General features: G+C 44.4%; 1 protein-coding gene across 3 annotated transcripts in view; it reads left to right on the forward strand.

Annotated features, from left to right (window-relative positions):
• The window catches only part of LOC110508385 (zinc finger protein 704), a 104,100-nt gene that overhangs the window by 70,710 nt on the left and 11,494 nt on the right, over window positions 1-21,896 (forward strand). For all 3 annotated transcript variants that reach the window (XM_036967067.1, XM_036967064.1, XM_036967066.1), the window contains 2 exons: window positions 5,090-5,334; window positions 16,356-16,456. In XM_036967067.1, coding sequence (XP_036822962.1) covers window positions 5,090-5,334; window positions 16,356-16,456 — 346 coding nt within the window. The remainder of the gene's footprint in view (window positions 1-5,089; window positions 5,335-16,355; window positions 16,457-21,896) is intronic.

The following is a 21,896-nucleotide window of genomic DNA, read 5'->3' on the forward strand; positions in this document are numbered from 1 at the left end:
TTCTGGTCTCTAGTGTCTACCTCTGGTCTCTACTGTCCACCTCTCTTCTGGGCTCTAGTGTCCACCTCTCTTCTGGGCTCTAGTGTCCACCTCTCTTCTGGTCTCTAGTGTCTACCTCTGGTCTCTAGTGTCTACCTCTCCTCTGGTCTCTACTGTCTACCTTTCCTCTGGTCTCTAGTGTCTATCTCTCCTCTGGTCTCTAGTGTCTATCTCTCCTCTGGTCTCTAGTGTCTATCTCTCCTCTGGTCTCTAGTGTCTACCTCTCCTCTGGTCTCTAGTGTCCACCTCTCCTCTAGTGTCCACCTCTCCTCTGGTCTCTAGTGTCCACCTCTCCTCTAGTGTCCACCTCTCCTCTGGTCTCTAGTGTCCGCCTCTCCTCTGGTCTCTAGTGTCCGCCTCTCCTCTGGTCTCTAGTGTCCAGCTCTCTTCTGGTCTCTAGTGTCTACCTCTCCTCTGGTCTCTAGTGTCTACCTCTCTTCTGGTCTCTAGTGTCTACCTCTCCTCTGGTCTCTAGTGTCCATCTCTCTTCTGGTCTCTAGTGTCTACCTCTCCTCTGGTCTCTAGTGTCCATCTCTCTTCTGGTCTCTAGTGTCTACCTCTCCTCTGGTCTCTAGTGTCCACCTCTCTTCTGGGCTCTAGTGTCCACCTCTCTTCTGGTCTCTAGTGTCTACCTCTGGTCTCTAGTGTCTACCTCTCCTCTGGTCTCTAGTGTCTACCTCTCCTCTGGTCTCTAGTGTCCACCTCTCCAGCTAATGTTTACCCCTCAACCAACCTCACCCTGCCAACAGCCTGGCCTTGGACACATCGCCTTGCCTGTTGTTTCCGGAGCTACCCGTTGCCGTGGCACTCATCACCGTGACAACGTGACAAACTCAATTGTAAACCGTAATATGCAAGAGTTTTTCTTTTGCCGTTTTTATGGAACCACCTCCCTCATTGGAGAGTTGCTTTATTTAATTTCAGTAGGACCGTACCCTAAAACACAATGCCAAATCTACACTGCCGTTTCTTACCAAGAAGACCGTGTATGTTCCTAAGTGGCAGAGTTACAGTTTTGACTTATTAAACATCTATGGCAAGAAAATAGTTGTCTAGCAATGATCAACAACCAATTTGTCATAAATTAATAATGGGCAAATGTTGCACAATCAAGCTCTTAGAGACTTACCCAGAAAGACTCACAGTTGTAATTGCTGCCAAAGGTGATTCCAACATGTGTTGACTCGGGGTGTGAATACTTAAGTAAATGAGATATTTCTGTATTTCAGTTTCATTAAAACATTTTTTATTATGGGACTTCCGGTCACGGCCTGCTGTGACACAGCCTGGGATCGAACCCGAGGCTGTAGTGGTGCCTTAGACCGCTGTACCACTTGGGGGGCACATTGTAACTGTTTTAAAGTCACCATTGGCCTCACGCAGAAATCTTTGAGGTTTCCTTCCTCTCTGAGGGAACTGATTTGATTAAATATGAAACTATTTGTGAGAAGATGTAATGTAATGTGATGTTAGCCTTCTAAATGAGAGAATTGTTTTTCATATGAAGTCTTAACCAAGTCATTGGCCACGCCCACATGAGCACAGACATTACGACAAAAGGAGGGAACGCCCCTTTTCCCAGAGTGAAAAAAAAAACAGTTCTGGTAAAATTTACATGAGACAAGAAAGAATGGAGCTGTGGCTACATGTTGGCAATTTAAATACAGACCAGACAGCGTGAAGTGGTGCCTACATGGCTGAGAAATGGTTTAAGACCAAGCAGGCGGACGGTGTGAACCGGACGAACAGCTTTTATCTCAAGGCCATCAGACTGTTAAATAGCCATTACTAACACAGAGAGGTTGCTGCCTACAGACAGACTTGAAATCATTGGCCACTTTAATGTCAGTTTAATAATGTTTACATATCTTGCCTTACTCATCTCATATGTTTATACTGTATTCTATAACATATATCTTAGCTTATGTCGCTCTGACATTGCTTGTTCATATATTTATATATTTGTAATATTTCTAATATATTACTTAGATTTGTGTGTATTGGGTGTATGTTGTGAAATTGTTAGATATTACTTGTTAGATATTTCTGCACTGTCTTAACTAGAAGCACAAGCATATTGCTACACACCCACAATAACATCTGCTAAACATGTGTATGTGACCAATAACATTTGATTTGATTTGCTTTGACCCCACCCGACATGCCACCAGGGGTCTTTTCACAGTCACCAGGTCCAGAACAATAACATCTGCTAAACACGTGTATGTGACCAATAACATTTGATTTGATTTGCTTTGACCCCAACCGCACCAGCATATGGTCTTATAAGGTGTCTGAGGATCTCATCTCGGTACCTAATGGCAGTCAGGCTACCTCTGGCGAGCACATGGAGGGCTGTGCGGCCCCCCTAAGAAATGCCACCCCACACCATGACTGACCCACCGCCAAACCAGTCATGCTGGAGGATGTTGCAGGCAGCAGAACGTCCTCCACGGCATCTCCAGACTCTGTCACGTCTGTCACATGTGCTCAGTGTGAACCTGCTTTCATCTGTGAAGAGCACAGGGCACCAGTGGCGAATTTGCCAATCTTGGTGTTCTCTGGCAAATGCCAAACGTCCAGCACGGTGTTGGGCTGTAAGCACAACCCCCACCTGTGGACGTCGGGCCCTCATACCACCCTCATGGAGTCTGTTTCTGACCGTTTGAGCAAACACATGCACATTTGTGGCCTGCTGGAGGTCATTTTGCAGGGCTCTGGCAGTGCTCCTCCTGCTCCTCCTTGCACAAAGGCAGAGGTAGCGGTCATGCTGCTTGGTTGTTGCCCTCCTACGGCCTCCTCCACGTCTCCTGATGTACTGGCCTGTCTCCTGGTTGCGCCTCCATGCTCTGGACACTACGCTGACAGACACAGCAAACCTTCTTGCCACCGCTCGCATTGATGTGCCAACCTGGATGAGCTGCACTACCTGAGCCACTTGTGTGGGTTGTAGACTCCGTCTCATGCCACCACTAGAGTGAAAGCACCGCCAGCATTCAAAAGTTACCAAAACATCAGCCAGGAAGCATAGGAACTGAGAAGTGGTCTGTGGTCACCACCTGCAGAACCACTCCTTTATTGGGGGTGTCTTGCTAATTGCCTATAATTTCCACCTGTTGTGTATTCCATTTGCACAATAGCATGTGAAGTTTGTTGTCAATCAGTGTTGCTTCCTAAGTGGACAGTTTGATTTCACAGAAGTGTGATTGACTTGGAGTTACATTGTGTTGTTCAAGTGTTCCCTTTTATTTATAGAAGGGCAACAACCCAGCAGCAGGACCGCTACCTCCGCCTTTGTGCAAGGAGGAGCAGGAGGAGCGGGCAGACAGCTGGTTACACAAAAGAAAAGGGGCTGGGTTTGAGTGAAAGAGCGGGAAGACTGAGGAACAAAGGGTGAAGCTGTGCTATCGTAAATACAGTATCTTATGCATTCTAAATTACCGCCCATTTGGAAAAGGAAAATGCAATAAATATTTACTCTGAGCTGCGCTTCGGTAGGTTGGTGGTAGATGGAAGGCCGTGTTGCCCAACCGAGACCTTTGAAGAATGTCTGGTGGTCAATTGGATACGTTGTAGTAATGTCGTTGTGTGGTAGATTGGATACTCTGTTCCTTCCTAACCTGCGTTTGCAGCTGCTGTTGCTAACTCAGAAGGTATCACTTCTGTAGTGAATAAGAGTTCAAAGTTCATACCATTCGCAACCAAAGCTCACGCTGATGTTGGCTTCGTTCTGTAATTAATATCTGAACCATTCTGACATCGGACCATCGTCCTACATCCTCGGAACAGGAGGTTATATTGTCGTCAAGGGTTTATATAGGAAGGGAGAGGAGGGCGTGTTTGAAAAGTTTTATAGCCCATGTCCCTTCACAGGGGCGGGCCACTGATTGAGCATAGCTCTAACTTGTGAAAACCCAAATCTCACATTTTAGAAGCTAAAATCACATTTCATCCCATCACGAATAATTTCATATTCAAATATTTAAATTGAACAACAATACCATTTGAATCCGATAACTCTGATGTAGAGTTTGTCATTTTATCATTGATGAGAATGTCTCAGATGACAACCGAACTGACATCATATTCATTAAGTACCACCGCATATGTTCAATTGGTCGGATTACCAGAATATAGTTCATTTCCCCACACCTTCTGATGTTTCCAGAATCTCTATGTTAACCAAGGGGTTTGCAAATGTAACATCAGTAGGGTAGAGAAAGGAAAAAGGGGGGGAAGAGGTATTTATGACTGTCATAAACCTACCCCCATGCCAACGTCATGACACTTCATAGACAACAGTTGTAGACTAGCAGTCATTAACATTGTGTGCGTTCTCTTAACCCTTCCACGAGTCTACAGCATATATTCAACCCCTCTTGGTCCCATCTCCACAGTTTAGTTCAGTTATTGATTAAAACGGGCAAATCCACAAAATATTATGGGATGGGGTGTACTGTACAATATGTGGGAAGACAGGGCAAATATGTATTCATTTTTCATAAGACATTTCATCCTACTCTTTTCATACATTTTAAAAATGTACCTGTTTACCTCCAATGTCGTATTTTCTTCCCCCTGGTTTAAGGGGTTAGTCTCCCCTGAGACAACATGTAGAGCGATGTGAACTCCTGTGTCTGTATTCTCTGTAGGACCCTCCTCATCTACACTAGCCCCCATGGACCAGTCAGTCATTGTTTAATATGAGTACATCTCCAACACACAGCTCATCCTGCTGGAAGGCTTTATTTTTCATTATGTTTCTCCACAAGGCAATGTGATTATGGCTTTATAAGATCTGTATTAGTGAAGCAGTCAAAATAGCATATTGCACTGGAGGGGTTTGTAGGCCAACGCTGCTGGAGAGGGAGGCTGTTTTCCTATGAATGGATGGACATTCAATATAAACCTCAATTCAAATTTTGCATGAACAATGTTGCAAAATACATTGTATGAACATTTTTTTATTGTATGAAGTCAAGAAGTTAATTAAAGTGAATTAATGACTCCCTGGTTTTGATGGTACTGACTGGCCCTCCTCTGTCTCCAGCTGCAGTTCCGGAGCCAGCCAGCAGAGGGTGGAAGGAGGTGCTGTCAACTAGCTACAGCAGCTCTACCAGTGGCAACTGGAGCTGGGACACCAGCGACCAATCGGTGCCCTCCACACCGTCCCCGCCTCTCTCCAACGACACCAGCAAGAGCTTCTTGCTCTCCTCCCAGAGTGATAATGTCATCGACGACGTCAAAGAGAGCACGCACTTCTTGTTTGAGGACCCCATACCCCGGAAGCGAAAGGTACAACTGGTGGTCAGGGGCTTAGGATGAGGCTTCATCCTAATGCTACTGAACATCCTTCCATACTTATCTCCTTCTCTCCAACGAGTTCATAGATCACAGCTATTTGATTTATCCAGTCCAGTTCCGTGTTTCTTGTGATGCTTCAGATGAGAACAGTATTTGTTGCCACAACCAACCCTAAGCTGCGACCCATTAAAAATTGGCCATGGGCCAACAGTGGCTCCTATCCATTTAGGAATCGCTGCCCTAGTGTGTAGTTTTCCTAATTCAAGGGGGCCTCTGAAACCCCTCTGAAAGATTATCTCAAAACGCATTTCCAATGTAATTCAGTATCTTATGACACTGGCTTGGCCCTGAGACAACAAGGTCTGTCAACCTTTACGCCTCTGAGCATGATGGAGTGTGTTCTCGCTCAATCTTTTCCTCTCTTTTTTCTTCCCCTGTCTTTTTATGCTGTGTAGACCTTCCAAGACATTAATGTGGTTTCATTATCAAGAAGAGCCATAAGCCCCCTCACCCATCTCCAAGAGGAAGAGGTGGGAGAGGATGGGGAGGAAGGAGGAAGAGGGGAGTTAAGATTACTGAGCTAGGGGAGGAGAGGGGAGGAGTGAGAGGCTTAATCTGCAGAAAGCTGAGTGGAAGAGAAGAATATCTCATAAATCCACTGTGACGCAGGTGTGAATAGAGGTGTGGAGGCTGGAAGGGGCTCTGATAGGAGTGTGCAGGTCCAACGCACTGGTCTGTAGGCCAATCAGAGTCCATTTCAGCTGAAACACATAAGATCGTGCAGGAGGCCAGGCCATAGATATACAATATCCTGAAAGGAAATTGGATTACACTCACTGACTAGCTTCACCAGAAATAGGACAAATACATTATAGCATTCCCATTTACTTGAACTGAATGATGATTATGCTGTGTGTTAAGAGTACAACAAGATTGTGCTCTATTTGTCAAGTCATCCGTCAAATGTAATGCCTTGTCTTCATGTTTCACGTCCGTCTTCAGCCTAACCTCGCTTGTAAAGATGTGACAGAACATTAGACAATGCTAGACACAGTAAACATTACATCAACATTATGCAAAGCCTTGGGAGGCTTGGGAGGCTCAATAAGGCTTGCACTGGCATGCATGTGTGGTTATTAATGAATAGCCGGCTATAGATAAAGTCATTATAATTTGGATGACTTGTATATAAACCTGCCCTGGGAAAACCTAACAGGCAGTTAGTTTACTCTGGTGGTTCAGTGTAGTAGGCCAAGATCAGAGGCCTAACTAAGTCCTGATTTGCAGGCAGCAGTAATTCTGGATATACAGTAGAGTAGCTGCAGTGTGTCTGACTGTAGAGTAGGGTACTATAAGAGGCTTAGGACTGTGTAAATCACCTGGGTATTCCTGTGATTGTGTTAAGATGGAAGAAAAACACTTTGGGCATTATTTGGGATTGTCTGTTGAGACGCTGCAGATTAGCCGTTGGGAGTGTTTCATAGTGTATGTTTCATTAGAGATGTTGTATGTGATGTCTTCACTGCAAAGAATAATGGATTGCATAAGAATATAGACTAGTTAAAAAGGGTTAAATTAATCAGCCGCTGATAAACCTGTTCTATAGTTTGTATTTTAAAGTCACTCTCTCTCCCCTTTCTGGAAGCTGTTGATAGGTAGCGAGCCAACGCCCACTAACCTGTCATTAGTACTGATGCAGGTCCAAAAACACCTCTCCCTCCACTGCCTACCTCTGAGATCTGTAATGCTGCATGACAAAATAGGTCTGAAAACACACCTCTCCCTCCACTGCCTACCTCTGAGATCTGTAATGCTGCATGACAAAATAGGTCTGAAAACACACCTCTCCCTCCACTGCCTACCTCTGAGATCTGTAATGCTGCATGACAAAATAGGTCTGAAAAAACATAGCTCTATGTTTTTAGATTCTGCAGTGTAAAAAATGCTGGGTTAAAAACAACCCAATTTTGGTAAATATGGAATATACCATGTTTGTTTATTTTGACCCAGCCAGTTGGGTCGTTGATATTGGGTTATTTTGACCCAGCCAGTTGGGTCGTTGATATTGGGTCATTTTGACCCAGCCAGTTGGGTCGTTGATATTGGGTTATTTTGACGCAGCCAGTTGGGTCGTTGATATTGGGTTATTTTGACCCAGCCAGTTGGGGTGTTGATATTGGGTTATTTTGACCCAGCCAGTTGGGGTGTTGATATTGGGTTATTTTGACCCAGCCAGTTGGGTCGTTGATATTGGGTTATTTTGACCCAGCCAGTTGGGTCGTTGATATTGGGTTATTTTGACCGAGCCTGTTGGGGTGTTGATATTGGGTTATTTTGACCCAGCCAGTTGGGGTGTTGATATTGGGTTATTTTGACCCAGCCAGTTGGGGTGTTGATATTGGGTTATTTTGACCCAGCCAGTTGGGTTGTTGATATTGGGTTATTTTGACCCAGCCAGTTGGGGTGTTGATATTGGGTTATTTTGACCCAGCCAGTTGGGGTGTTGATATTGGGTTATTTTGACCCAGCCAGTTGGGTCATTGATATTGGGTTATTTTGACCCAGCCAGTTGGGGTGTTGATATTGGGTTATTTTGACCCAGCCAGTTGGGTCGTTGATATTGGGTTATTTTGACCCAGCCAGTTGGGGTGTTGATATTGGGTTATTTTGACCCAGCCAGTTGGGTCGTTGATATTGGGTTATTTTGACCCAGCCAGTTGGGGTGTTGATATTGGGTTATTTTGACCCAGCCAGTTGGGTTGTTGAGCTATGATCCACTGGGTCAGATGGAAGACTGGAGGCATGGTTTAATAGGTGCGTGGCTTTCAGATAGTTATTTTTGGTGACTCGGGAGAGTAAATGGGTATTTTTAAAATTAAATCCATAGGTTATTGTCAGGAGGTGTGATCTATTGGGGACGTGTCTTTCAGATTGGAGTGAACGTCACACCCCTACTAAGCTATGCCTCCAGTCTTCTGATCTGATTGGGTGGATCATAGCTCAATAACCCAACTCTGTGACCCAATTGGCAAATAACCCAATTTTAGTTCTGTCAACTATTTACCCAGCGCTGGGTTGTTTTTAAACCAGCATTTATTAGAGTGTGCATGTGAGGAAATAGTTGCTCTCTGTGTAATGTGCCTAATCCAGGGGTTTGAATCTCACATGAGTTGTCCCACCCCGTGTGAAATGTTGATTTACATGTATTGTGATAGTGCCTGACTAAAATAGGTGTGGTTTCTCATTTTGGGTACTGGTTATATTTAGGTATACTTTTGAGCTAATATTCATAAGAGGTGTAGAAAGTCAAGCAGTTGAGAATTTGAGGTGCCGGTACTCTGGTGAGCTCCTGCCCAAACCTAAGCACTGTTATTGTGTTGAAAAGGGACGCCAACAACTTGAACATTAACACTATTAATTCATTTAATAAGGAACTACCTCTTTCTTCAGCCTTGCACACAAACACAGTGCTATTTCCTAAAAAGAATATTGCATATGATATGGATGTGTACATGTACAAGGAAGGCTACAATGTTTTATAGGCTATTCATTATTATAATGATCCACTTCGCCACGTGCGTTTTGAATCGAACATGAAGGACCTGCAATGAACATTTTATTTATTTTTCCTCATCAAAGAAGCTTGTGCGAGGGGGGCTCGAACCCATGGTTAAAGTGTACTATCAAGTGGAAGTTAACCACTTTAGCAGAGTGTGCCATTGAGAAGCAATGATGACAGCGATAGTCCACATGACTCCTATTTTTTTTACGATGATAAGCATACTTTTTGTTTTACATGAAAGCACATGGAAGTGTGTGATACTGAAAAACTAAATGTTGTCTGAGGTTAGTAGTAACTAGTAGCCTAGTGTGTGATACTGAAAAACTAAATGTTGTCTGAGGTTAGTAGTAACTAGTAGCCTAGTGTGTGATACTGAAAAACTAAATGTTGTCTGAGGTTAGTAGTAACTAGTAGCCTAGTGTGTGATACTGAAAAACTAAATGTTGTCTGAGGTTAGTAGTAACTAGTAGCCTAGTGTGTGATACTGAAAAACTAAATGTTGTCTGAGGTTAGTAGTAACTAGTAGCCTAGTCAAGGTTGTGTCAGTGCAATATTGGCACATATCATTTTGTTACAGACCAACAGAACAAGTAAACCTTAAATTTGTCGATTTAAAATATCCCTGTAGTGGCCAGGGATGATTTATTTTAAAGCTAGTGAGGGAGATATGAGTCTCCAGCTTTAGTGATTTTTGCAGTTCGTTCTAGATTTTTGGCAGCAGAGAACTGGAAGGAAATATGGACGAAGGAAGAATTGGCTTTTGGGTGACCAGTGAAATATACCTTCTGGAGCACGTGCTATGGGTGGGTGGTACTATGGTGACCAGTGAGCTGAGATAAGGCGGGACTTTACCTAGCAAAGACTTATAGATGACTTGGAGCCAGTGGGTTTGGCGACGAATATGAAGCGAGGGCCTGCCAACGAGAGCATACAGGTCGCAGTGGTTGGTAGTATATTGGGCTTTGGTGACAAAACGGATGGCACTGTGATAGAGTGCATCCAATTTTCTGAGTAGAGTGTTGGAGGCTATTTTGTAAATGACATCACCGAAGTCAAGGATCTGTAGGATAGTCAGTTTTACGAGGGTATGTTTGGCAGCATGAGTGAAGGATGCTTTGATGTGAAATAGGACACCAATTCTAGATTTAATTTTGGATTGGAGATGCTTAATGTGAGTCTGGAAGGAGAGTTTACAGTCCCACCTCAACAACAGCCAGTGAAATTGCAGGGCGCCAAATTACAAACAGCAGAAATCTCATAATTAAAATTCCTCAAACATACAAGGATTATGCACCATTTTAAAGATAAACTTCTTGTTAATCCAGCTACAGTGTCTGATTTGAAAAAGGCTTTACGGCGAAAGCACACCTTTCGATTATGTTAGGTCAGCGCCTAGCCACAGAAAAACATACCGCCATTTCCAAAGAAGGAGAGGTCACAATAGCGTTAAAATGAATCACTAACCTTTGATGATCTTCACCGGATGGCACTCCCAGGACTCCATGTTAGACAATAAATGTGTGTTTTGTTCGATGAAGTTCATCTTTATGTCCAAAAACCTAATTTGAAATTGGTGCGTTATGTTAAATGCATTGTCTCAAGTGCAGAGAGCCACATCAAATTACAGAAATACTCATCATAAACATTGATGAAAGATACAAGTGTTAAACACACAATTAAAGATAAACTTCTCCTTAATGCAACCGTCAGATTTCCAAAAAGTTTTACCGTAAAAGCACACGATGCAATTATGTTAGGTCAGCGCCTATACACAGAAAAACATACAGCCATTTTCCAACTGAGGAGAGGCGTCACAAAACTCAGAAATAGCGTTATAAATATTCACTTACCTTTGATGATCTTCATCGGAATGCACTCCCAGGAATCCCAGTTCCACAATAAATGTTTGTTTTTTTCGATAAAGTCCATAATTTACATCCAAATACCTCCTTTTTGTTTGAGCATTTAGTCCAGTAATCCAAATGCACAACACGTGAGCACTAAGTCCAGACGAAAAGTCATCCTCTACTGATGGACTGAGGTCAATATCCTTCCAGGATACCCGGGCAAAGTCGATTAGAAAGGCCTCCTCGCTTCCTGGTGGAGAGTCAGACGCGATCACCAGGCTGGAACACGGGAGCCTCACTGCGGTGGTGATTTGTCTGCTCTTGCTGACGGCAGACGGCTTGCTAGAGTCTCACATGGGCATCGTTCCATACCTCTTTTGCGCACCTGAAACACTCGTCCACCGCAGGAGCGTCGGTCTGGCTCGGAGTCCACGGAGCCAGGTTCGGCTGATAACCCAGAACTCACTGGAAGGGAGTCAACCCGGTGGAGGAGTGTCACAATAAATTCTGGCGGTATTCAGCCCAAGGAAGGAATCAGGCCCACTGCCCCTGCTGGTCCTGGCAGTGACTCCTCAGGAACCTCCCCAGCTCCTGGTTCATCCTCTCCACCTGCCCGTTAGATTGAGGCCGGTACCCAGAAGTGAGGCTGACCGTGACCCCCAGCTTCTCCATGAAAGCCTTCCATACACGTGATGTGAATTGGGGGCCACAATCGGAGACGATGTCCTCCGGAAGGCCATAATGCCAGAAGACCTGCTGGAACAGTGCCTCAGCAACCTGGAGAGCGGTAGGGAGACCAGAGAGAGGGATAAAACAGCATGATTTTGAGAATCTGTCCACAACCCCCAAAATGGTGGTGAAACCATCAGAGGAGGGGAGATTAGTGACGAAATCAATGGACAGATGAGACCAGGGACGCTGAGGCACGGGAAAGAGAAGGAGTCTTCCTGCTGGACATGAACATGAGTGGGCATAGTGTGCAACGTCCTGCACCAAAGTGGGCCACCAGTATTTCTCAGAAAGGGATTGAGTGGTGTGGGTGATACCTGGGTGTCCAGCGATGAGGGATGTGTGTGCCCAGGTCAGCAACTGATCTTTGACCCCTGTGGGTGTGTAGATGCAGGTGGCTGGAGCGGGTTCCTCCTCCAGAGCCTGGCGGATGTCCACATCTATGTCCCAAAGCACGGGGCCAATGATACAGGAGGACTGATTGATGGGCTGACGGACACTCACAGGGCCCTCCACCGACGTAGAACCACAGGGTGGGGGGAAAGAAGGTCCTTCGACATCATGGTCCCCAGGCGGTAATCTTCCTCTGACTAGGAGATGGTTATGGAGTTGGAGCCACGGCAGGCTGATGACTTTGTGCACAGGTACGGAGGTGATGAGGAAGGAAAGGTTTTCCTGGGTCTCACGGTGAGGGTGAGTGGAGCTGTGACGTGCATACAGCGGTTGAGTATTGAGATTATGCTCCGGGATTTAGAGGTAATTTGTGGTTTAGAACCGGTACCCTACGTCACTGCTTCACTGCTCCAGACCACCACAAGGTGGTTATGCTTTCTGGAAAATACTCTTTCAAAATGAATGGCAAGTGGAAGGGGGGAAAAGACAGCATTCAGAGGTCAAGACTGCACTGCTCTGAGACAAGCATGGGGACTGGTCTTGATAAATCAATGAGATTTTTATTTTCACTGAATCTCCTTTTGGGTGTTGGTTAGACTACAATTAGAGTGTGGAAACAGCGTCATATTTTCCTCGCGGAAACCCTGAGGGTTTAGTTTTTCTTGGAATAGAAACACCATACTATTCATCTAATTAATTAAGCTAAATTTAAAATCAATCCCATCTACTATGTTCTTACAAAAAAAGGTTTTAAATTCTCTAGTACAGCCAATATCTCCAGTACAGCCAATACAAAAAGTCAAATGCTTCTCAAAGATGCCCTCTGGTGGTCAACGTAGCACTAACTAGCATTAATGGCAACAATGGCTGCCAATGAATACACTCGCATTAACATCTGCTAACCATGTGTATGTGACAAATAAAATTTGATTTGATTTAAATGAAATTCCATAGTATTCTGCGGCAGCCCGCAAGGTATGCTGCAGTATGATGCAATTTTACATGAGGAACCACTGTGATGGTGCCAGATCCTAATGGTCGCAGGTATGAGGGGATGTGCAGGGAGGAGGCAAGGCCTGGTCAATAAAATCCCTCGCTGCACCAGAATCCACTAGAGCTGTAGAAACAATAGATGAGGGACAGCCAGCTAGTGAAATTGATACTTAAAAAGGTTTGGTGGTTTGGTGATGATGGATTGGGCTGTACCGGACACCGTTGAAGCTGGTGCCCCTCCTGGCTGAAATAGGGACAAGCCCGAACTGCCTCAGATGGCGTCGCTCAGCTGTGGGGAGTGTGTCCAAGGTAAGATTGTCTTGGCACGCCAACTTCGTCTGGACCTCTTCGGGCAATCCTCTTCTGAATCGAATGCAGAGTGCCGGTTCATTCCACCCGCTGGATGCTGTCTGAAAGGTGAGCGCACACTCCACCATGGTCATCCTGCCGTAGTTGTCAGCTCTCACCCCCCTCTCTGCCTTCCAATGGATGATCCAAGTCCCCCCTGAACAGAGCCATGAACCCCTCATAGGAACCCAGCTCCTCTTTCCAAGACAGCCATTGTCCACTCCAACGCCCGTCCGGTCAGCAAGGAAATAACCGTGGCAACCTTGGACTCCGTGGTGAGGGCTACCATCTGATGAGTGAAATAGAGGTAGCACTGGAGTAGAAAGCCACGGAATCTGTTGGGAGACCCGTCATATTTGTCCGGGAGGGACAAACAGTCATTGCTGACCTGGGCAGACTGTTGGATGGGCTAGGGTACTGACTTGTGGTAGAGAATCCTTGTGGACGTGACACCCCTCTGGAAATGTCAAGACCTCTTTCATAGCCGCCCCCAGTGGTGCCAGCTGATTACTGATAACAAAAGAGTACGATATAAGGGTAAGTAATCAGAGAGTAATGAAGTCCAGGTGTGCATAAAAGATGGGTTGCCAGAACTGGTGGTTAGTAGACCGTTGGAGAGGGGGAGCAGGAATAGATGTGACAGGAGGCTACAGGACTGGTGGTTAGTAGACCATTGAGAGGGGGAGCAGGAGTAGATGTGACAGGACTGAAAGTCATCGAATCAACAGTCATGTGTCTGTCACTAGCATACACAGTCATAGGTGGTACAGGTACCTCTAAAATTCAATCAAAAAGCATAAAGGGACATATATATGCAAATAAGGCTTTACATCCTACTGTGTTAAAACAACACTCCAAAAAGAGTTACTGTAAGGCCACAGGTTTTAAGTCCCTAACAATGAGAAAGTGTAACAGCGTCAGCTCTAGAGGTCGACCGATTAATCGTAATGGCCGATTAATTAGGGACGATTTTCAAGTTGTCCTAATAAGCGGAAATCTGTGTTTTTGGACACCGATTTGGCCGTTTTTAAACGTTTTTTTTACACCTTTATTTATTCTTTATTTAACTAGGTAAGTCAGTTAAGAACACACCGCCTAGGAACGGTGGGTTAACTGCCTCGTTCAGGGACAGAACGACAGATTTTCAGCTCAGGGGATCCAATCTTGCAACCTTACAGTTAAGTCCAACGCAATAACAACCTGCCTCTCTCTCGTTGCACTCCACAAGGAGACTGCCTGTTACGCGAATGCAGTAAGCCAAGACAAGTTGCTAGCTAGCATTAAACTTATCTTATAAAAAACAATCAATCAATCATAATCACTAGTTAACTACACATGGTTGATGATATTACTAGTTTATCTAGCGTGTCCTGCGTTGCATATAATCGATGCGGTGCGTATCGTTTCTCCAATGTGTACCTAACCATAAACACCCATGCCTTTCTTAAAATCAATACACAGAAGTATATATTTTTAAACCTGCATATTTAGCTAAAAGAAATCCAGGTTAGCAGGCAATATTAACCAGGTGAAATTGTGTCACTTCTCTTGTGTTCATTGCACGCAGAGTCAGGGTATATGCAACAGTTTGGGCTGCCTAATTTGCCAGAATTTTACGGAATTATGACATAACATTGAAGGTTGTGCAATGTAACAGGAATATTTAGACTAATGGATGCCACCCGTTAGATAAAATACGGAACGGTATTTCACTGAAAGAATAAACGTCTTGTTTTTGAGATGATAGTTTCCGGATTCGACCATATTAATGAACTAAGGCTCGTATTTCTGTGTGCTATTATGTTATAATTAAGTCTATGATTTGATAGAGCAGTCTGACTGATCGATGATAGGCAGCAGCAGGCTCGCAAGCATTCATTCAAACAGCACTTTCGTGCGTTTTGCCAGCAGCTCTTCGTTGAGCGTCAAGCATTGCGCTGTTTCTGACTTCAAGCCTATCAACTCCCGTGATTAGGCTGGTGTAACCGATGTGAAATGGCTAGCTAGTTAGCGGGGTGCGTGCTAATAGCGTTTCAAACGTCACTCGCACTGAGACTTGGAGTGGTTGTTCCACTTGCTCTGCATGGGTAACCCTGCTTCGAGGGTGGCTGTTGTCGTTGTGTTCCTGGTTCGAGCCCAGGGAGGAGCGAGGAGAGGGACGGAAGTTATACTGTTACACTGGCAATACTAAAGTGCCTATAAGAACATCCAATAGTCAAAGGTTAATGAAATACAAATGGTATAGAGGGAAATAGTCCTATTATTCCTATAATGACTACAACCTAAAACAACTTACCTGGGAATATTGAAGACTCATGTTAAAATGAACCACCAGCTTTCATATGTTCTCATGTTCTGAGCAAGGAACTGAAACGTTAGCTTTCTTACATGGCACATATTGCACTTTTACTTTCTTCTCCAACACTTTGTTTTTGAATTATTTAAACCAAATTGAACATGTTTCATTATTTATTTGAGGCTAAATTGATTTTATTGTTGTATTATATTAAGTTAAAATAAGTGTTCATTCAGTATTGTTGTAATTGTCATTATTACAAATAAATAAATAAAATTGTCCGATTAATCTGCTTTTTTTTGGGTTCCTCCAATAATCGGTATCTAGTACAGAACGAATAAAGTGTTCATTTAAGTTGGACTTTGCAGCACCCATGGTGTTAGGGACCAACACTCTGGGGTTGTTACTTTATCGACACTTAGATTGTTTTTTGTTTAACACTATTTTAGTGGCTTCCATACAGTACACGCTAAAGAAGTGAGAAACACTATGGGTGTTAGGAATATTACTTTCTTGCCCTTCGCCATCACTCCATAAATGAATTTAGAGGTGTAAAGTTTCACGTGTGTGTGTGTGTGCGTGCGTTGCTAACCTGTCTTCACAAGCTTCTATGTTCACAGGCCTGCTTGTCTCAAAGGTCGTGTTTATTTATTTTGACCTCACTTAGAATAATAGTAGAATACGTGTAGCCTCCCAAAGTGGAGCTCTGCTGAGAGATCTGAACCTTTTTGTAGTGCGCTCACCCCATAACCACAGGGTTGTTGGTTCAAGCCCCACTCTTGTTCTTCCCACTCTTGCCGCTACAATAGCACTGACTCCACTGTGTTGTTCTGTTGTGTTTCAGAACTCCGTGAAGGTGATGCTCAAGTGCTTGTGGAAGAACTGTGAAAAGGTCCTCAGCACCTCTTCAGGGATCCAGCGACACATCCGCACCGTCCACCTGGGGTAAGGCACCAATCAACCAATCCTAGTGAAAGATATAGGTACACTGCTATAGGTGTCCAATAGTTGAATTGGTAATTGTTGTAAGCTATCACTGCATACAGGTCTCCTGGGGACCAATAAGAGAGCAGATATAATACAATACCTTACTCTATTTACTGAAGTATTGTCAAAATATCTACTAAGGAGCTAGTATTTTAGAGTATGTGCTACATTGGTAGCGCTGCCTATCCATGGGCTCAGTGTTTATTATGACTTCTTTATGTCATTAGGTTTGTTAGTCTTGTATCCTCTTACAAAGTACCATAAAGGGATGCAGGGTGGATGCATATCAACACATAGGAAGGTTTTTTATAGCCTCCTGTTGCTATCCTGCACTCTGTCAGTCAGTGAGGGCTATGACCAATGACGCCCGTAAACTCAGTGGCTTTGGCTCAGAGGCCCTGGGTATCACTGCCATCTGCTGGTCAGAGAGAATACAGCATCAGAACAGCTCCTCATTATGATGTGCTATAATGCCTTATTAACATGTTCATAACAATTTACTGATGTGGCTGTAGAGTATTATGAAGCGGGATAATCACTGCATCTTTAGGGTGCTATGAATGTTATTATAAGCCTTCATTAGGGGAAGGGAGGGTGCCACCAACATGGAGATCAAATCAAATCAAATGTATTTGTCACATACACATGGTTAGCAGATGTTAATGCGAGTGTAGCGAAATGCTTGTGCTTCTAGTTCCGACAATGCAGTAATGACCAACGAGTAATCTAACCTAACAATTCCAAAACTACTACCTTATACACACAGGTGTAAAGGGATAAAGAATATGTACATAAAGATATATGAATGAGTGATGGTACAGAGCGGCATAGGCAAGATGCAGTAGATGGTATCGAGTACAGTATATACATATAAGATGAGTAATGTAAAAAAAAGTGGCATAGTTTAAAGTGGCTAGTGATACATGTATTACATAAATATGCAGTAGATGATATAAGGTACAGTATATACATATGAGATGAGTAATGTAGGATATGTAAACATTATATTAAGTAGCATTGTGAGGTGTGAGGTGCTGGACATAGGAGGCAGACTCAATGCTACAGGACTGTTTTGAGAATACTGATTGGAATATGTTCAAAGATTCATCCACCCAGGACTCATCCATCAACATTGAGGAACCTATCGTCAGTCACAGGCTTAATTAGGAAATGTGTTGATGTTGTACCCACAATAACAATCCGGACATACCCCAACCAAAAACCCTAAATGAACGGAGATATCCACACCATGTTGAGAGCCCGTACTGCAGAATTCATTGTCAGAACCCTGATGACTCAGTGGAGTGCAACGTGCACAAGGCAAAAAGACAATACAGACTCCAACTTGAATTGATGTTTGACAACTCAGACTCTCATCACAAGGACTACATTATTTTATGCACTACAAAGGCAAATGCAGCGGTGTGGTGCCCATGAGTTTAATACATACTGGCCGCGTCCTCCGAATGCCCATGAGTTTAATACATACTGGCCGCGTCCTCCGAATGCCCATAAATTTAATACATACTGGCCGCGTCCTCCGAATGCCCATAAATTTAATACATACTGGCCGCGTCCTCCGAATGCCCATAAATTTAATACATACTGGCCGCGTCCTCCGAATGCCCATGAGTTTAATACATACTGGCCGCGTCCTCCGAATGCCCATAAATTTAATACATACTGGCCGCGTCCTCCGAATGCCCATGAGTTTAATACATACTGGCCGTGTCCTCCGAATGCCCATGAGTTTAATACATACTGGCCGCGTCCTCCGAATGCCCATGAGTTTAATACATACTGGCCGTGTCCTCCGAATGTCCATGAGTTTAATACATACTGGCCGCTTCCTCCGAATGCCCATGAGTTTAATACATACTGGCCGTGTCCTCCGAATGCCCATGAGTTTAATACATACTGGCCGCGTCCTCCGAATGCCCATGAGTTTAATACATTCTATGCTTCAAGGCAGACAATACCGAGCCATCCAGGAAGACTCTTGCTGCTCCAGACGACCAGGTGCTTTTGTTCTCCTAGGATGACATGGGGGGAAAACTCTAAATAATACCTTCTCACAAAGCTGCCGTCCAAGATGGCCGCGTTGGCCAGCTGACCGGCGTCTTCTCGGACATCTTCAACCTGTCTGTGTCCCAGGCTGTAGTCCCCTCCTGCTTCAAGGAGATCACCATCCTACCAGTGCCCAAGAAAAACAATGTGACATTCCCAAATGACAATTGCATCGTCGCACTCACCCCGTTCATCATGGAGTGCTTCGAGAGGCTGGTCATGGCCCACACTGGACCCACCAATGCAGATGTAGAAGCAAGGTGGCTAGGAAAAACTCCCTAGAAAGGCAGGAACCTAGGAAGAAACCTAGAGAGGAACCAGGCTCTAAGGGGTGGCCAGTCCTCTTCTGGCTGTGCCGGGTGGAGATTATAACAGAACATGGCCAAGATGTTCAAACGTTCATAGATGACCAGCTCGGTCAGATAATAATACTCACAGTGGTTGTAGAGGGTGAAACAGGTCAGCACCTCAGGAGTAAATGTCAGTTGGCTTTTCATAGCTGAGCATTCGGAGTTCGAGACAGCAGGTGCAGTAGAGGGAGAGAGTCGAAAACAGCAGGTTCAGGCCAAGGTAGCACATCCGGTGAACAGGTCAGGGTTCCATAGCCGCAGGCAGAACAGTTGAAACTGGAGCAGCAGCACTACCCAGTGGACAGAGTCATCAGGACAGGTAGAGGCATGGTTCCAGGGCTCAGGTCCTCCAGGAGGAGATGGAGAGAGAATTAAAGGGAGAATACTTAAATTTACACAGGACACCGGATAAGACAGGAGAAATACTCCACATATAACAGACTGACCCTAGCCCCCCGACACACAAACTACTTCAGCATAAATACTGGAGGCTGAGACAGGAGGGGTCGGGAGACACTGTGGCCCCGCCCCATCTGACGATACCCCAGGACAGGGCCAACCAGGCAGGATATAACCCCACCCGCTTTGCCAAAGCACAGCCCCCACACCACTAGAGGGATATCTTCAAACCACCAACTTACTACCCTGACTTAACGTACAATTGATTTGTCAGAGGACAAACCATCCACAGAGACAAACTGATATCTTTCCGACAGATAAGATCTAAACCAGGCCAGAACTTGTCCGTGTAGACAAATTTGGGTTTCCAATCTCTCCAAAAGAATGTGGGGATCAATGGTATCAAAAGCAGCACTAAGGTCTAGGAGAACGAGGACAGATGTAGAGCCTTGGTCTGACACCATTAAAAAGTAATTTTCTCAGTGTCACAAGCTGTTCACTCCCTTACGGTCGGGCAGATGGTATCGGAGCGTCAGGTCTGATAGAAACTGTCTCTGAGCCTGTTGGTATCTACAAGCCATCAGACTGCTGAACACTTGAAATGGACTGACCACCTACTCTGATTCTCCACACCTAAGCACACAAGCACTCACTCACGCACACACTCACACACATATACAGTACCAGTCAAAAGTTTCAACACACCAACTCATTCAAGAGTTTTTTTGGCCAAAAGTTTAGAGAATGACACAAATATTAATTTTCACAAAATCTGCTGCTTAACACAGGTGTGAGTGTTGACGAGGACAAGGCTGGAGATCACTCTGTCATGCTGATTGAGTTTGAATAACAGACTGGAAGCTTCAAAAAGAGGGTGGTGCTTGGAATCATTGTTCTTCCTCTGTCAGCCATGGTTAGCTGCAAGGAAACGTGTGCCGTCATCATTGCTTTGCAAAAAAAGGGCTTCACAGGCAAGGATATTGCTGCCAGTAAGATTGTACCTAAATCAACCATTTATCGGATCATCAAGAACTTCAAGGAGAGCAGTTCAATTGTTGTGAATAAGGCTTCAGGGCGCCCAAGAAAGTCCAGCAAGCGCCAGGACCGTCTCCTAAAGTTGATTCAGCTACGGGATCGGGGCACCACCAGTACAGAGCTTGCTCAGGAATGTCACAGGCAGGTGTGAGTGCATCTGCACGCACATTGAGGCAAAGACTTTTGGAGGATGGCCTGGTGTCACGAAGGGCAGAAAAGAAGCCACTTCTCTCCAGGAAAAACATCAGGGACAGACTGATATTCTGCAAAAGGTACAGGGATTGGACTGCTGAGGACTGGGGTAAAGTCATTTTCACTGAATCCCCTTTCCAATTGTTTGGGGCACCTGGAAAAAAGCTTGTCCGGAGAAGACAAGGTGAGCGCTACCACCAGTCCTGTGTCATGCCAACAGTAAAGCATCCTGAGACCATTCACGTGTGGGGTTGCTTCTCAGCCAAGGGAGTGGGCTCATTCACAATTTTGCCTAAGAACACAGCCATGAATAAAGAATGGTACCAACACATCCTCCGAGAGCAACAAGAACAGTTTGGTGACGAACAATGCCTTTTTCCAGCATGATGGAGCACCTTTCCATAAGGCAAAAGTGATAACTAAGTGGCTCGGGGAACAAAACATTGATATGTTGGGTCCATGGCCAGGAAACTCCCCAGACCTTAATCCCATTGAGAACTTGTGGTCAATCCTCAAGAGGCGTGTGGACGAATAAAAACCCACAAATTCTGACAAACTCCAAGCATTGATTATGCAGTCAGGATGTGGCTCAGAAGTTCATTGACAGCATGCCAGGGCAGATTGCAGAGGTCTTGAAAAAGAAGGGTCAACACCGCAAATATTGACTCTTTGCATCAACTTCATGTAATTGTCAATAAAAGCAGTATTCCATAGTAACATCTGACAAAAATATCTAAAGACTCTGAAGCAGCAAACTTTGTGAATATTCATATTTGTGTCATTCTCAAAACTTTTGGCCACGACTGTAGAATAATAGTGAAGACATCAAATTTAAGACATATGGAATCATGTAGTAACCAAAATGTTAAACAAATCCAAATATAATTGAGATTCTTCAAAGTAGCCACCCTTTGCCTTGATGACAGCTTTGCACACTCTTGGCATTCTGTCAACCAGCTTCATGAGGTAGTCACCTGGAATATATTTCAATTAACAGGTGTGCTTTGTTGAAGTTCATTTATGGAATTTCGTTCCTTCTTAATGCGTTTGAGCCAATCAGTTGTGTTGTGACAAGATAGGGGTGGTATACAGAAGATTTGATAAAGACCACGTCCTTATTATGGCAAGAACAGCTCAAATAAGCATAGAGAAACGACAGTCCCTCATTACTTTATGAAATGAAGGTCAGTCAACCCGGAAAATGTTAAGAACTTTGAAAGTTTCTTCAAGTGCAGTTGCAAAAACCATCGAGAGCTATGATGAAACTGGCTCTCATGAGGACCGCCACAGAAAAGACCCAGAGTTACCTCTGCTGCAGAGGATATGTTTAAGTAACAAATACACCTCAACATCAA

The sequence above is a fragment of the Oncorhynchus mykiss genome, chromosome 28, assembly GCF_013265735.2.
Source record: "Oncorhynchus mykiss isolate Arlee chromosome 28, USDA_OmykA_1.1, whole genome shotgun sequence".
Classification (NCBI taxonomy): Eukaryota; Metazoa; Chordata; class Actinopteri; order Salmoniformes; family Salmonidae; genus Oncorhynchus; species Oncorhynchus mykiss.